Below are 16,831 nucleotides of genomic sequence, written 5' to 3'. Positions count from 1 at the left end.
GTTTTTTCTCTCATTTCTTTGGCGAGTTCTCTTCATAAGCGTGGAATGATAAAATGGTCACACCAGCTTGTCTATGTTTGACCAGATCTGTGAAGAAGCGCCGAGTTCATCCAACAACTTCGGTTTCAAATTTGTAAAGCAGTCTGCGATCCAAGTTTTCTGTAACATTGCTAAAAAATATAATACTATTCTAACGATCGATAAATTTTTCTGCTTATGATTAATGAATTAGTCTTTTATTTAAAAAAAAAAATACTCCGTAACATTTTAATTACAAAAGTATAACAATTTTTCGCTTATTTATTTCCCATTCTCGACCTTTCTGCAAAAAGAGTTGACTGTTGATCACTGACTTGGCAGCAAATCTCAAGTGATAGCACGCGCCCCGTTGCCAAAACGAACAAACTTCGATGCAGATCCCTGATCATGAGATCCACGGTTGGTATTAGAGATCAACATATCGGACCACGAACTCTAACTCCCTTGCGAAACACTGAATCATTTTTTCTATTCTGTCTTCACGGACTGTGTCTCCATTTCTCGGAACGATATCTGTTTCTGTTAGAAAATTTCCTTCACCGACGATCTGAGCGAATGCGATCGGTGCAAGTGAATACATTTGAGCACACACACACACGGGTGTTTGTTCGCTCGCCACTACATCGCCGGCGATCAAATGGACGTCGAGAGATCGTCCCTGTGCAATTGCGTCGTGAATTTCCTGTTGGAAGAGAACTACCTTTTAACGGCATTCGAGCTTCTCCACGAGCTTCTAGATGATGGCCGCGACGACCAGGCCATTCGCCTCAAGGAATTCTTCGCCGATCCAATTCAGTTTCCTCCTGATCAGATCGCTCGTTTCAACTCGCTTCGAGGTTCTGAGTCTCTCTCACTCACTCACTCTAGTGACTCTAGCTTGCTAGCTCGCTTTTCGTCTTTTATTTTTCCTTCTTTACATGCCTCTTTTAGCTGTAATAATCGATTTTTTTTCTTAATTGCTCAAAATTTCGTACAATCCTGCATCTGCGGATCATTATGCTAATTGTTGAGTGTTTGAACTTTCCTGCTTTTTAATTTGGGTTCAAAGAAAAATCAACTCAGGTTGATACGTCTCTTAGCATTCGTGTTATTTAGAGCTTCTTTATTCTGAACTTTGTTGTAGAACACTCGTGATCCGTTTTAAGTTCTGTTTAGTTGTATAGGCCTCTACAGTGGAACTTGCTTCAGCACTGAAACTAAGTTTTGTTTTTCAATTGAAGGAGGTTTCTTCAAAATTCCCTATGAGGCTATGATCAATCTTTAGAATTTATAATTTGGACTAAGGTTTTTGTTCTAAATTTCCTACTATTGAATGGTGTCAATTCACCAAGTCATGATGCTGACTGAAATAATTGAATTATTCTCAAGGCTATTGAAGCATATGATTGAGACCAATTGCTCTAACTTTGTAGTTGAACTTCTCCATTGGTAATCAGAAGTAGGATTCAAAAGAGAGTAATAAAATTCTGATTCTTTAAAGTTAAGCATATCTTTTCTTGTGTATAATCTAATGTATTTGTCAGCTTCTGCAAATAAGTACCTTTTTTTTTTTTTTTTTTTTTTTTTTTCTCTTCTTCTTGTGAGAACAGTTACTGACCCCCAGACACTTCTGGAAGACCGAGAATCACTAGAAGAAAAATTGGCACTTGCGGAGTATGATCTTCGTTTAGCTCAAGAAGACATTGTGAAACTCAAGGATGATTTGCATATGAGAGCTCATAGTGTCCTTGACCAAAAAAATGGTAATCATTGTATCTATTCTGCATTTCTTTGTTTCGACACAGCTTCATCTTCAGAAATCACTTGGATTATGCTTTTGCTAGTCATATATTTTATTAAACATTTTAGATAAAATTGTTTTATTGAAACATGTACTATCATTTGTTTATAATTGTTTAAAAGATTAAAATACGGAGTAGTTAAGTAATGGATTATAAGGTGTACTATTGGCCTTTTATGTTATTCAGAAATTTTTTTTCTATTTTTGTTGTTAGATTCTTATCATTACTGAAATGTATGACATCCAAAATTGTCTGTTATGGTTAGAGTTTCTAATACGTAATACCTTAACTGTCTGGCTCCCTGATTGACTTGGATTATCTAGTAGTATACAACTTGATTTGTATTTTAAATCTTTAAAGTCACATATTTAATACTTGAATATGCTTCTTCTGTTTGTCATTTTTCCTGTCGATGTCGTTTTGCAGAGTCAAAGGTACATGTTTCTGAAAAACTTGAAAATGATTTTCAGCAGCAGAAAAGGGACGCTTCTTTCTCTGATTTGGGTCCTTTGAAGGATAATGAGCGTAAATATCTAAACTGTGCTGTAAAGGAGTATCTGTTGATAGCAGGATACCGTTTGACTGCCATGACATTCTATGAAGAGGTATTTAATCTTAAACAAGAGTGGCTTTCTTATTTCTAAGTGTTCATAAATTGAACCTTAACGAGGAATTCTTTTCTGTCAATGAGTATTTAGATTATACTAAAATTTTCCATTGCATACATCTGTGTCCCCATGCCCTGCACCCCTTAACCTTTTCAATGCTATAGGTATTCTTTGAAGATTGAGATCTTTCCTTTTTTTGTCAAACTTGTATCTTCATATTGATTTCAGGCATAAGTCAGTGATGTTAGATGTGGTTTTTGATCTTGCAATTTTACTAGCATACATGACAAAGAAAACAAAGATTAATGAATAAGAGAGTGAAAGAAAGTAAAAACTCAGAAAGACATGCATATATTTTAACTTTAAGACATGGCAGGTGACTGACCAGAGCTTAGACGTTTGGCCAAACTCATCTGCATGTGCCCCAGATGCTTTGCGCCATTACTACTACCAGTACCTGTCTTCCTCCACAGAAGCTGCTGAGGTACTTTCTGAACCACTATTTCAACTGACTAGCTGTTGACTCTTGGATTATTAAACATATCCATCTTAGTCATGTTGTAAACTTAAAAATTTGGAATGTCTACTTTTCAATTTGAAATTGGCATGCAATGTAACTATCTTCTATTACAGGAGAAAATAACTATGATTAGAGAAAATGAATCGTTGATAAAAGAAAATGAAAGGCTGAAACATGAAAAGCAGGCATTGTTTAAGAGTAAGGAAATGGTTGATGCCCGCGTCATGTCCCTGCAGAAGGATATTAAGGAGAAGGAGAATCTGGTAGGTTATTGTTATTGTTATGACAGCATTCATGCATTACAATTGTTTATACTAAAATATTGTGTTTCAGGTCCAAAACTTAAAGCAATCTATGGATGGAAAAAGGAAAGAACTGAATGAGTGTAGAGCTGAAATAACTTCACTTAAAATGCAAATTGAAGAAGCTCATTCTCAACGGAATCTAATAGCCAGTACTTCTGAAATATATGAATCACCTTCTGTTGATGGGTACAATGAAGAAATGAAGTTGCTGGTGAATGAAATTCAGAGTTTGAAAGCCAGTCATGAGGAGAGAAATGCAGAGGAAAAAGATGAAGTTGGAGGATTACGTGATTACAATATTCCAGAATGTAGAAATGGTCTCTCATTGAGTGCTTTGAGAACTCAAGATTCTGAACTTCTGATAGATCAGACCTCAGAAGTTGTCAAGAAACCTGAGGAACTATCAGTGCCTTCAGTTGACAATAGTCTTCCTGAAAAAACTGAAAATTTTACTGCTTTCAATGGTGAGGTACCGACAGAAACAAATTCACCAGTTGTAAAACCAGACAGTCTAGTGGCTGAACCCATTCCTGAAAAGATGGTGAATTCCCTTATTCAGCCACAACATACTATGTTCACCTTGTGAAGATTTATATATCATGCCTCCCTAATGTTGCTTTTAACTTTCAGGGTTTTGGGACTATTCAGATACTTTCAGATTCATTGCCTAAAATTGTACCTTACGTTTTGATAAACCATAGGGAGGTGTGTGAGTTGCTGTTTCTGCCCCATTTCATTTCATTAGTGCTAACCATGCATTGAAATTAAGATTACTTTAGTTTTCCAGCAGTCTTTTATGCCAAAATGTTGTATTTCCGTAGGAGCTCCTCCCTTTGATAATGTGTGCAATTGAGCGCCATCCAGAAAGCAGCACTCGTGATTCCTTGACTCATACATTATTCAATTTAATCAAGCGTCCAGATGAGCAGCAGAGGCGGATTATAATGGATGTAAGAATATTAGAACTCTGTATTTGTGGTTTCAAATGTTCTTACTATTTGAGCTATCTTAACTTTTCATGTCATGTTTAGGCTTGTGTTACACTTGCCAGAAATGTTGGAGAGATGAGAACAGAAACAGAACTACTTCCTCAATGCTGGGAACAAGTGAGAAATTGTTCTTCTGCTGGAAACCATCCCATGCTGACCATACCCATTTTATTGTCTTATATTTAATGGTGATCTTATGGCTTGTAGATCAATCACATGTATGAGGAGCGCAGGTTGCTGGTTGCTCAATCATGTGGAGAGCTCGCTGAATTTGTTCGCCCAGAGATTCGTGATTCCCTTATCTTGTCCATTGTGCAACAGCTGATAGAGGATTCTGCAACAGTTGTTCGAGAGGCTGCTGCCCACAACCTGGCTTTGCTGCTGCCCCTCTTTCCAAATACGGACAAATATTTCAAGGTCAGCCTCACTACATATGCTTCGAGGCAATCATGGAGAAGAAACCTGACTTGTCAGAATTGCCTACAATGTAAGCTCCGTGGTCTAGAAATGGAGCATTTCACCCTGGTCACAATATGATGAGTCAAATTAAAAATAAATAAATATATAAAAAGAATGATAAGGAAAATAGAGTTGTCCAATCCTTTTTCTTCATTTCTGTTTTAGGTTGAGGAGATGATGTTTCAATTGGTCTGTGATCCATCTGGAGTTGTCGTAGAAACAACCATGAAAAAACTAGTTCCAGCTCTGGTAAATTGGGGGAAAAATTTGGACCATATATTACAACTTTTGCTCTCTCATGTCTTGGGATCAGTTCAGGTATAATCTATGCACTAGTTTCTCTCAAGATTCAGATACCTCTCTGATAACGTGGATCTAATATATTGTCTTGTCCCCAGCGGTGCCCCACTCTTTCAGGTGTTGAAGGCTCCATTGAATCACATTTTCGAGTTTTAGGTGAAAGAGAGCGCTGGAATATTGACGTCCTGCTGCGGTTACTGGTAGAGTTGCTTCCACTTGTCCACCAAAAAGCGCTCGACACTTGTCCTTTCCCTTCAGTCTCAGACACTAATATACAAGTTTTCTCAACCTCCCTGCTTGAACTTTACGCAGAGTAATGTCTACTGTCATGATTGTATTTGTAAATTTATTTCTTGTATTTTCTTCTTATAAGACTATGTTATTTATCCAGGGGAAAGACAGAGTGGCCCTCATTTGAGTGGATGCATATTGACTGCTTTTCTGTATTCATTGAATTGGCATCTTTATTACCTCAAAAGGAAGATAATTTGAGAAGTCAGATAACAAGGGTACTCTCATCTCTTATTGGCATGAACTCTGAGTTTTTTATTTGACCATTTTTGCATTTAGTTGTTAATAATATGGGTTTGGTACTGCAGATCTTACTAGAGGTATCAAATCGCTTTGGGGAACCTTATCTTTCCCACATCATGCTTCCTGTATTCTTGGTAGCAGTTGGTGATAATGGTGATTTGACATACCTGCCAAATAAATCCCAATCAAAAATAAGAAGTAATTATTTTTGAGATTTGTTTACTACTATTAGATCCTTGTGTGCCCTAACTTCTGTAATTTCCTGGAAATGACAGCTGAGTTTTCTTTCATGACACAGGTTTGAGTCCAAAAACTGCTATAGCCGAGAGACTTGCTACAATTTGTGTCCTACCTCTTCTCTTGGCAGGTGTTTTGGGCTCCCCTGTCAAGCGGGAACAATTGACGGAATACGTGAGAAATTTGTTGATGCAGAGTTCAGAACCAGAAAGACAAATTGCGAAGCATGAGTTTTTCAATTCTGTTCGCTTCCTTTGGTTCGTCTTTTTTATTTTTCCTTTTTAAATATTTTTGGAAATCATGAATGGATTTATCCCAATCTTTCTACTTTGCTGATTGGCTTGTGCTATTTTCTGTATACAGCACGTATGAACAACATCATCATATGATTTTTAACATCCTCTGGGAAATGGTACTGAGTTCCAACATTAGAATGAAAACAGATGCTGCCAATGTTTTAAAAGTTATTGTAAGAGCTTCATTTAACTGAACTTCCAGAGTTTATGTGTATGCTAAGCAATGTCCATTATGCATTTATGTATTGACTTGATAAATTCTTTACTGGATAGGTCCCATATGTTGATGTTAAGGTTGCCTCATCTCATGTTTTGCCTGCTCTTGTAACTCTTGGTTCTGACCAAAACTTGCATGTGAAATTTGCAAGCATTGATGCGTTTGGAGCTGTAGCGCAAAATTTTAAAACTGATTCGGTATGGATGTGTCTTTTTTATGTATGCCAGTGCTATCCTGTCATTCAAGCTGCTTTGATCTCATTATATCACCAAACTGTGTTCTCAGATTGTTGACAAAATCCGTGTTCAAATGGATGCTTTTGTTGAGGATGGATCACATGAAGCTATAATTGCTGTAATTCGTGCTCTGGTGATTGCTGTACCACATACATCAGATACACTTCGAGATTATATCCTTATCTCTCTTGGTTTTTCTAATGCTTGAATTAGTGTTCTCCCTTACTGATAGATAAAATGTTTGTTAAGGTTTGGTCGGTGGGTTCTTATTATTTCTCCAAAACTTTGATAGTAAATCTTTCTTTAACTTTTTATACATCTGCTATCCAAGATCTTCCAGTTTTCAGCTGCACCACCCCCTTCATCAAATGATGTGATGCGTCGTCGTGAGAGAGTAAATGCATTCTGTGAAGCAATTCGTGCACTTGATGCTACAGGTTCTGTACTTCTTCTCATAAACAAATCTTATTATTTCATCTTCTTGGTGCTTATGCATCTCTCTCTGATTTGGTGCGCAGATCTTTCTGCTTCTAGTGTGAGAGATGTCCTCCTGCCCACAATTCAGAACGTGATCAAAGACTTTGATTCTATTGATCCAGCACACAAAGAAGCTCTTGAAAACATATTAAAGGAAAGATCCGGTGGTACATTGGATACTCTAAGTAAGGTGATGGGTGCACATTTGGGAATTGCTTCATCGGTAAGCAGCTTCTTCGGTGAAGGTGGTTTATTAGGAAAAAGAGAAAGCGGGGATCCATTGCCAACTACACCAGAGGCGGTGGAGCCATTGAAGTCAGCGCCACTGCCACTGCCACCACCAACTGAAGACACGAGATTGAAGCGGATCATGAGGGGCGGTTTCACTGACATGCTTAGGGGCAAACAGAAGGGCAACGACGAAATTCCACCAACCCAATGAGTCCACAAGTTACATTCATACCGGCCGGAGTAGAAAGATTTTATTTTTATTTTCTTTTAATATAGGGATCTAATGGCGACGTTGCAATTTTTGGTTTTTCCTTTTTTATTCATATTAACGCGCCGCACTCCTATAGGCACTTTGCTATGGTATTCAATTGATTTTTTTTCTTTGTTTTACACTTACCCCCTGAAGAGAAGAATACTATAATTGAAGAAAATTCGTATTTATGTACTCCGTATATGATATGAAAAAAAATTATGTTAGACCTTTTTGCTGTTAGCTATTCGTAGTAATTGAGTAGGAGACTTCTCGGAGCTGGCAACAGTGAATTATCCTATGCCTAATTTCTGTGGTCCAAGACATGGCAACTTCCATTGGCTTCGTACTGATGACGCAGACTCATGCAACCCAGCATGGGGGTGCGACTTGCCAAAGTCCGCAAATTATATTGTGCACCAGGCTCAAAATGATGTCGTTTTATAAGTTGGTGAGGAGTTGATTTGATAGCGCGACGGACACCGTATCCTGTTACAGTTTTATGTGTATTATGTTAAGAGTTTATGTGTATTATGTATTATGTTAGATTATGTGTATTATGTTAAGAGTTTATGTGTATGCTAGTATACAATTATGTACATACGGAACAAGAGATTTTTAGGGCACACAATGCACATGATATAACAATTGGCCAAAGTCCGTGAAAATCTTTAAAGACTGTAATGAGTCAAATCTTTGATTAATGGGTCGATTTTTGATATCATTAATCAAATATCCGATCCGTCTCACGAAAAGATTCGTGAAATGGTCTCACACAAGTTTTTGTCTTTTTAATATTAATAGTGATAGTGATATGTTTGTTTTATTATAATATGTTTTTTATTCAAATTATATTATCTAATTAATTATATATATTTCATATTTTGTTTTGAATAGTTTTTATCTCATTTTAATGTATTTTAATTTTTCATCCTAATTAATATAGTGCGTATTAAACTTTTGCTAATTTTTGCACAGATAGAAAGTTAAATTTAAATGTAGGGACATATAAAACATCAATTAGGCGATTTTGAAGAAGAATTTTTGTATTGGTAAAAAGATATTACTCTCTAAGGATATTTTACTATGCTAATGGGATGAAATGATTTAAAATGAAGAGATGGTATCTATTTATAGCAAACCCAAATTCCTAGAGATTTGCAAACATTTAATAAATCTACTCCTTACTCAAACCTTAGCCCAAACCTTTTAGCTCAAACCTTAGCCCAAACCTTGGCTAAAACCTTAGCTCAAACCTTGGCTCCTTTTCACATGTGACTTTATTCTTCACAGATTCCAATAACCTTAACATGTATGTTAGCCTCACTTTTTGATATATAACTTATTCAAACAATCACTGAAACTTCACAATCGCTTAATATATATATTCTGATCATAAGCTAAAATTGCATGGAATTGAACTACTACTTGGTATGTTCATCTGTGTCTGAATATAGCTTAGTAAAATATATATTAAGCAATTGTGAACTTTAATTTGATATGATGAACTCCTGTGGTGCGTGGCTCCCTTAATTTATTCATTTAATTTGCTATCAAAATCCAGTTTTCTGTTTTTCTAAATGCATTTAATTTGACGAGTAACATAACGGTGCAATGCATGCACCAGTGGTGTGCATTCTTTAGCTTCTTGAATTGATATCAATATACAATAATACAATAAAACTAATCACACATGCAGAGCAACAAAACACCCATATATTTTCATTCGAATTCAGTATGTACAAACCAATTAAATGCAATCTACAAAAACAGTTTTTGAAATGCGATGGGCCGGAAAACCCCACCACCGGAGTCCGCCGTTCTCCATCGTCGGAAAACCCACACCGCCCTCAGCTCCGATCCGATCGTTACACAATATCAACGCACCCAAAAACTCGCATTTCAAAAGTTAAAGGATACCGAATTAAATTCGGAAAAAAAAAAAACAAACAAACATCCCATTACCATGATTACCCCTGTATGTGTATCAGTGTATGCGCATTCATTCTGATCGACAGTAAAGGTTGAAATTAAAAAAGATTATTTTTCGCAAACTCTTCGAGCACCTCTTCCGTTGACGATAACTCGAATGCATCTTCCTCTCCATTTCTGGGGGCCCTTATGTCGCACAGATTCCAAAGGCCTGAAAAATTAAACTCTCGCCGCAATTCTTCGAATTCCAGACAACTCCCATAATCGTCGCCGAAGTCAAACGTCACAGACGACGATTCATCGTCACTACCGCTGATGGTACCGCCGGCCGCCGTGGGTTCCGTCGCCGCCATTTCTTTAACACTCGCGCGCGGCGTTCTTGGACGGAAATAAACTGTCACCCAACGTAACCCGTCGTCGTAATCACAGAGCTAAAGAGTCTGTCTGTGTAGTTTTCGCTAAGCTTCAAGATTCCAAAGGCTTCAATCTATCTTGCTTAAATTCTTGCTACTTCTTCATTTCAACCCAGACTGCCATCCATGCTACTTATAGAATCTTGAGATTGGCGGTGTCTTTGCGCGGTTGCAGCCCTTCCCGGCAAATTATATTATAGATTATGCACCACGCTTCTTTTTTTTTTTTAAATGAAAATTAACAGTGTTTGTTTCCGCCGTTTCGCACCCTTTTGCAAAAATTAACTCTGTTATTCAGTGTCATTTTGTATACATTGCAGTTCCAGTTGAACACAACTACAGTTTCATTTCGATATAACTATAGTTTCATTCGATATTTATAGACTCAAATATGTGAAAATGTTATTTAATTTTATTTTATATACACTATAGTTTCATTAAAACACAACTAGATGATCATTTTGATATAATTACAGCTTCATTGTACAATATACACTCAAATATGTGAAATGTTATTCAGTTTCAGTTTATATACACTGCAGTTTCATTTCACTATAACTACAGTATCATTTTGATATAACTGCAGTGTCGGTTTGGATATACTGTAGTGTCAGTTGGTGTTTAATACACTAAACAAGCGGACTCCGTTAACTCTAACGGCGAGCTGTTTCTTTACTTAAAGAAACGACGTCGTTTTTTACCGCGGTGCATGTGCACCGCGGTCTATAATATAACGACTGTCCCTTCCCCCCTCCCTCCCCCAAAAAAAAAAATTATTAATAATATATTATTTTTTAGCCATCCACCTAAGTATGGACTGTTATGCCGAGAAATCGTGTCCACCTTGTAAAGTGAACACGATTCTATGTTCATAATTACTGAACTCTATGTTCATAATTATAAAGTTTTATGTTCATAGTTTTTGAACTTTATATTCACAATTATTGGACTATATATTCACAATTACAGAACTCTATATTCATAATTATTGAATTCTATGTTCATAATTTTTGAACTTTATATTCACAATTATTGAACTCTATATTCACAATTACAGAACTCCGTGTTCATAATTATAGAACTCTATATTCATAATTTTTGAACTCTATACTTATAATTATAAACAATTTTGGAACTGTGTCCACCTTGCAAGGTGGACACGGTTCCACATCATAATTTGCCCCAAAGTATTTGCACTCTCCAAACAAAAACTTTCAGACTAAGATTTCAAAATCTTATTTGATTCTCAATTGGCCCTTGCCAAAAATATGATTTCTTCTTCTTGAATATACAGCACAATCACATATTGTCTAAGAGGCTCCAAATTTCTTCTTCTTGAAATATGTATAAGCCAAAAATATGGCTTATACATATTTCTTATTCTTTTTTGTTTCCCAAATTCTTAATGATTGTTTGTTAGTATACATTAAAAAACAAATTGCAAAACAATTTAGTATAGATTCAATTATAGACGATTTTTGTGACATGCAAAAAAAGACGTTCTAATTTTTAGTAAATTTGTAAAATACACTCTCTCAAATTGTGATTGGCCCCCGCACTAACAAATCCTGGCTCCACCCATATATATATATATATATATATATAGATTTTGGATCCGGTGCACACCCCCTTGGCAGATGAGCTCGTGAGCACCTTTTCTGACCCTTAATTAGTTTAGATGAATGGTCCAGATGATTTGGGCTTTTTTACCACGTGCATCAGCTTTGTGAGGACATTAGGGCTTGTTTTGTAATTTCGCAATGACTTTTATTATAGCATGTATTTAATTTCGTCTGGGAATCTGCGTGAGTATTTCAACCCTTCATCTTCTGTGTCTCTCTCTCTTCCAGCCATAGTCCAACTCCCGCTCCATCACTTTTCGACCTCCATCACTTTCTCCCTCTCCAATTTTCGACCTCCATCACTTTCCCAAATTCTTCCGATTTTCTCTCGTTCTCATCGCCTCCTCCCGTCTCTCTGTCTCTCTGAACAACCAATCTTCGAACTAATCTCTAAAGTTGTTTCCTCGATCGGATTCTCCATAGCTTGGTCTTCCATCCGATGGTCAAAGCGTCGGAAGAGGGAGGCTACCGGTGGTGTTCAAGGTATTCCTAAGTCTTTTTTTTTATTCGTATTTTTGTTTCTATCATTTTGTTCGAAGATTAGTTCGACGGTGGTCGGTGGTAACTAGGGTTTTCGCATTCCGACGAGGCGGGCGAGGTTTTTGGTTGGAGACATATATATATTTTTTTAAAATTGTAAACAGGGTGTTGGTTTGGTAGTGGAGAGAGGGTGTGTGTTTGTTCTAGTACCATCTGATTATGAGAGCATTGTGTTTTTATGTAATGAATTAGACCATCAACTCTTTTTCCTCTCTGTATTTTTCAATTTAGAGTTTAAAGAGCTGTTTGCTACTGCATTTGAATGATAATTATAATGCAGGTTGCAGAGAGATGCAATCCCCCTGTTTAATAAGTTGAGGGTGGTCTACAAGCTCAGTATAGAAAGAGAACCAACATTTTATGAGGTCCTACTTGAAATACTTTTCCATCTGTTAGATATTTTGGGTAAAACATGCTTTGGGTCAGATCAAGCTTGCAGTTATTTGTCTCATTTATCTTGATGGCTGTGTAGTTGTTAGATGAAATAGCTGAGAAGTTTTATGGATTACGATGCCAGAGTCCACTGCAGGGGATGTTTGGAGATATCTTTAAGGTAACATTCCTGTTGAGATGCTTTTATTCTCATTCCCGGGCTCTAAACCCGCGAAACAAACACTATCTTAATGCTGATGAAAATCTCCTTCAAGTCCTAATTCATCACACGGTTTTTGTATTGTGTCCCCATTCCCAGATGATGCGAGGTGAATACGCGATATGAGTTGCTGCTTTTGCTAATGAGCTACAACAACAGTTGAAGTGCCCCAAGCCGATCGGTCGGCGCCCATGTGGTTGGATCAATGCGTATCTCTGCCTCAGAGTGTACTTGGTTTTGTAATGTAATGCTTGGTTTTGTAATGTAGTGCAGTGTGTTATTTAAACGTTCAATATTGTATAAATTACATATTTAAGTATGCTATGTGCGTAGGGGTTAGGCAGTGAATGCAGTACAGTGTAAACACGGTGTAGCTTTAATTAGTATGGGTTTGTACGTAATGGGTTCGGTTTGTGTTTGTTTCGTAATGGGTTTTTTTTTTTTTTTTTTTTTTTTTTTTTTTTACAAGTATGCTATGTGCGTATGGGGTAGGAGGTTAATGCATTATAGTATTTGTAATGAACTGGAAATATTGTTTGGATATTTGTTGATATTACTGTGTATATCTTTTTTTTTTTTCCCAATTTCGCTATGTGCGTAGGGGGTTAGAGGTGAATGCAGTATAGTATACCCTTGTTGTAGCTTTATTTACTATGAGTTTGTGCGTACATAGTCTGTGATTAGTGTATTTTTATTTATTTTTTTTTTTTTTTTTTGTGGGGGGTAGGGGTTGGTGGTCATGCTAATGGTGTTGTAACTAGTCTGTGTGTGTTTTGTTTCGTATTGGAATTTTTTTATTATGCTGAGGTTAGATTTTTGCCGGTAAAATAGTTCAAGTTGTTTTTTCAAGTATGCATTGTAATATGAACACAATTTTTTTAATGTTGCAGACTGTGGCTGCGATATATGCTGAGAAGTCCGATGCGTTAGCTGGAGCTTTGGAGGACATGACCCACTTTATGGAGCTCCATGATGACCTCCTGGGCCTGACTTTGGAGTCCGATGCGTTAGCTGGGGTTTCTGACTTTGGTTCCCCTTTCCAAGTAGTTGGTGTTAGTTTTTGAATTTCGACCTTAACATTTTCGTAATAAAGATGTGTCATTCAGTTCAACTTAATATTATCATGTGTTTGAAAATCCCAGCACCTATACGCTACTATCATGCACACGCTTTTTTTTTTTTTTTTTTTTTTTTTTTTTTTTTTTTTTTTTTTTTGCACAGGCCCATTTCTTCATATGCTTTTGTTTTTTGTACAAACGATATGCACAAGCTTATTTCTTCATATGCTTTTGTTTTTTGTATTTAGTGTGTGCATTGGAGTGTTATGACGTGTATAATAGACCACATGATGCAAAGTTCCATTGCCAAAAATTTGCACACGCCGTACCATAAAAATGCACACACCAGTGTAAATAACAAAACTAAAAAAACAACACGGACCACATGATGCAAAGTTCCATTGCCAAAAATGCACAAAGTTCCAAAGCAAATGTCTGTATCTAGAACTAAATTAATTTACACACGGATCCAATTCTCAATCAATTTTTAGGTCATCTAATTTTAATTAAACCTTCGTGCTCAAGAATCGCTTGGTTCACGCACCAACCAAACAACACACACGCATCAACCTAACAACAGAAACGCAAATAAACTAAATGAGAAAGACAGGAAAATATAAATAATATTGTCAATTAGCAACTAAACCACACCCTATCTTGCACACGGTAAGACACTGCTACGCACAAACAACCACACCAAACAAGGCAACCCCCCAAAAACGCATCAACACGAAAACAGTGGTGCACCCGCCTAAAAAAAGAAGAAAAAAAAATAGTTTGTTCACCAACTGAACACACACACGCTACGCACATAACAGATATTCTAGTTCGTCCACCAACCCCCACCCCCACCCCCTCCCACCATCCCAGCGGAAAAAACCCCAATATTCAGCGTATGCACAGACGATGGCACGTAAATGCACTTGCCCGTTCGTTTTCTCCTCAAGCCTTGTTCACGCCAAGTTCACCTCATCAGCCTTTGTAGTAATTCAAAGTATTAATTTCCATCCACAAACTCCCTAATTTAATGCTACAGATTCCAATAATATTATGTCCGTAAATAAATTAGAATTACAATTACTAATATATCCTTTACATTGGAAAATGTCCTTAATTACTACCCTAATCTCTTATAATCTCAACCATTGATGGAAATTGAATAAATGAATATTAGGAGGCCTCATGGTCTCATTTATTAGAAGGGGGTGCACCGGATTCGAAGCCTATATATATATATATATATATATATATATATATATATATATATATATACTAGTTCAAATACGGACAATGCTTCCCGTGCGGCCAGTGCGGATTCACCATTAAGTATGTAAAAATGCACCACACATTCGCAAATGCATAAATACATCACACACCAAAAAAACATGGTACATTTCCAAACACTTTGTGGTACTTATCTAATGGTGAGTGGACGCACCGGAAGCATTGTCCACACGGAACTGATTCTATATATATATAGAGAGAGATTGCAAACATTTAATTTTGTTTTTAAAATTTATTAACCATCCAGGAAATGGTTTTAAGCTTATAGCTGTAGTATTACAACCATCATCTTAATTTCCTTCAAACATAAACTGATAAACCCAACAAGACACAACAAAAACAACAACAATAATAAGAATAATTATTAATTAATGGAACATGTAGGGATGGCGACAGCACAAGCCGCAGCAATTTTTGTTGCATTAGGAGAGTCCACATATGGCCTAAGGCTGGGATTCCTCATGTACTCACACAAGCAAGGCGCCTGCTCCCTCAGCTTACTGCAACACTCCCCCGACGGCGACTGCCCAAACAGCATCGCCGGCAGACACGCCTCCAGCTCCGTCACGCTGCAGGAAACCGCCGCAGCAGCGTCACCCACTCCCATTCCGCCGCCGCACATCATCACCAGCACCACCACGCAGAGGGATACGAGGAGGCTGCTTTCATTGGCTTTCATCATCATCATCAGATGGTTAGAGAGAAATGTAGCTAATTAATTTGGTATGGGGGATGGATTCATGAAGTGTTAGTTGCAGAATTTATAGAACAGTGGGTTGCTGAAGTGCATGAATTAAAGTGCATAATTTGGGGAGTGAGAGTAACAGATTCACGTGTCTGTGTTTGAAAGTTGCATTGGGAATTGATGATGATCTGAAGACGATGGAGGTGATTCATTCACGCCTGTTGCCTGTTGGTGAGCTCACTCATTGCATTGTTGCCTTTTATCTTTGCTTTTTTTTCCTGCATTTAGGATCAGGGAAGCCATGACTATAACCATTCTCATGCATTTTTCATTTACACATGTATACTACTCTCTAATATAATATGTATTTTTACATTTAAATTCTTAAAAATTAAAATAGCAGAGATTTTGTCTAGTAGATCAAGTGGTAATGAAATGTATATTTTAATTAAAACAATATAGATTTAGAATAGAAAATTAAAATTTGTGCAACAAATTTAAACAAATGAAAATGACACTTTTCTCCTGAGTTATATGTTTATAACTCTTTTTCTCCAGAGTTATTTATGTATTCACATTTAATTTGTCCTTCAGTTATGTTAAAAGTGTGGGTTTTTTCTCCTTTTATGTTAGATAGATGGACATTTTTATCATTAAAAATAAGTATTTCAGTTATTTTTCTTCCCCAACAAATTATTGCTTATATTTATAGATGACTACGGTTCGGTTCGAACCTAACCGGACACTGTGTAATAGATTCATACAGTTCCTTCTATATGTTTATAAAAGAGTTTTTCCTCAAAATGGTCCATTGACTATTGCTCATTCTCAATTTTACATTTCGACTTTCAATTGCACCAAATTTGGTCCCTCAACTTTCAAAAACTCACCCAATTTAGTCCTCCGTTAAGTTTTCCTTATACTCAGTGTTAAAATGGAGGGCATTTTTGTCCGTTTACCTATAATACGCCTAATATACGTTTGAGAAATAGTCAAGGGACCATTTTGGGAAAACTCTTTTATTTATTTCATTTTTGTTTATTTTCATCTTTTAGACTCTATGAAATTCAAATTTCAATAGATTTTTATTTCGTACAAATATAATAGATAAAATCTCACAGTCCAACCTTAAAATTTTAAACTTTCTCTACAATTATTTTTCCTAAACATACAAAGTTTTCCTCTATCCATATCAAATTTTACAATAAGTTTCTTAACTATCATAA

At 36.5% G+C, this 16,831-nt stretch overlaps 2 protein-coding genes across 3 annotated transcripts; one reads left to right on the top strand and one right to left on the bottom strand.

Moving 5' to 3' along the window:
- Positions 1-503: 503 nt before the first annotated feature.
- Positions 504-7,674, top strand: LOC109151352 (lisH domain and HEAT repeat-containing protein KIAA1468 homolog). 2 transcript variants are annotated; one of them, XM_019299326.1, is made up of 20 exons: positions 504-875; positions 1,629-1,781; positions 2,247-2,425; positions 2,805-2,912; positions 3,062-3,211; positions 3,282-3,794; positions 3,884-3,958; positions 4,075-4,203; positions 4,285-4,359; positions 4,450-4,659; positions 4,867-5,019; positions 5,100-5,314; positions 5,393-5,510; positions 5,601-5,733; positions 5,834-6,029; positions 6,136-6,241; positions 6,342-6,482; positions 6,571-6,694; positions 6,839-6,958; positions 7,040-7,674. In XM_019299326.1, the coding sequence occupies exons 1-20, from the start codon at positions 677-679 to the stop codon at positions 7,438-7,440; spliced, it is 3,498 nt and encodes a 1,165-aa protein (XP_019154871.1). In that variant the 5' UTR covers positions 504-676; the 3' UTR covers positions 7,441-7,674. The 2 variants fall into 2 exon arrangements, with proteins under 2 accessions (XP_019154871.1, XP_019154872.1); XM_019299327.1 differs by lacking the exon at positions 504-875 and having other exon boundaries at positions 2,291-2,425.
- A 7,610-nt stretch (positions 7,675-15,284) lies between these two features.
- On the bottom strand, positions 15,285-15,605 carry LOC109151150 (non-specific lipid-transfer protein 2-like). Its single transcript, XM_019299068.1, has one exon. It carries the CDS (start codon positions 15,603-15,605, stop codon positions 15,285-15,287), a length of 321 nt encoding a protein of 106 aa, XP_019154613.1.
- Between the last annotated feature and the right edge of the window lie 1,226 nt (positions 15,606-16,831).

The sequence above is a fragment of the Ipomoea nil genome, unplaced genomic scaffold (genome assembly GCF_001879475.1).
Source record: "Ipomoea nil cultivar Tokyo-kokei standard unplaced genomic scaffold, Asagao_1.1 scaffold2283, whole genome shotgun sequence".
Classification (NCBI taxonomy): Eukaryota; Viridiplantae; Streptophyta; class Magnoliopsida; order Solanales; family Convolvulaceae; genus Ipomoea; species Ipomoea nil.
Note: the sequence above shows the minus strand (reverse complement) of the source record. Positions and strands in the feature narration are given on the sequence as shown.

Coding starts and splice junctions, on each gene's coding strand:
- LOC109151150 (XM_019299068.1), bottom strand. CDS start 15,605: ATGATGATGAAAGCCAATGAAAGCAGCCTCCTCGTATCCCTCTGCGTG.
- LOC109151352 (XM_019299326.1), top strand. CDS start 677: ATGGACGTCGAGAGATCGTCCCTGTGCAATTGCGTCGTGAATTTCCTG. Junction 2,913..3,061: donor CCTCCACAGAAGCTGCTGAG/GTACTTTCTGAA, acceptor CTTCTATTACAG/GAGAAAATAACTATGATTAG. Junction 3,959..4,074: donor TTTTGATAAACCATAGGGAG/GTGTGTGAGTTG, acceptor GTATTTCCGTAG/GAGCTCCTCCCTTTGATAAT.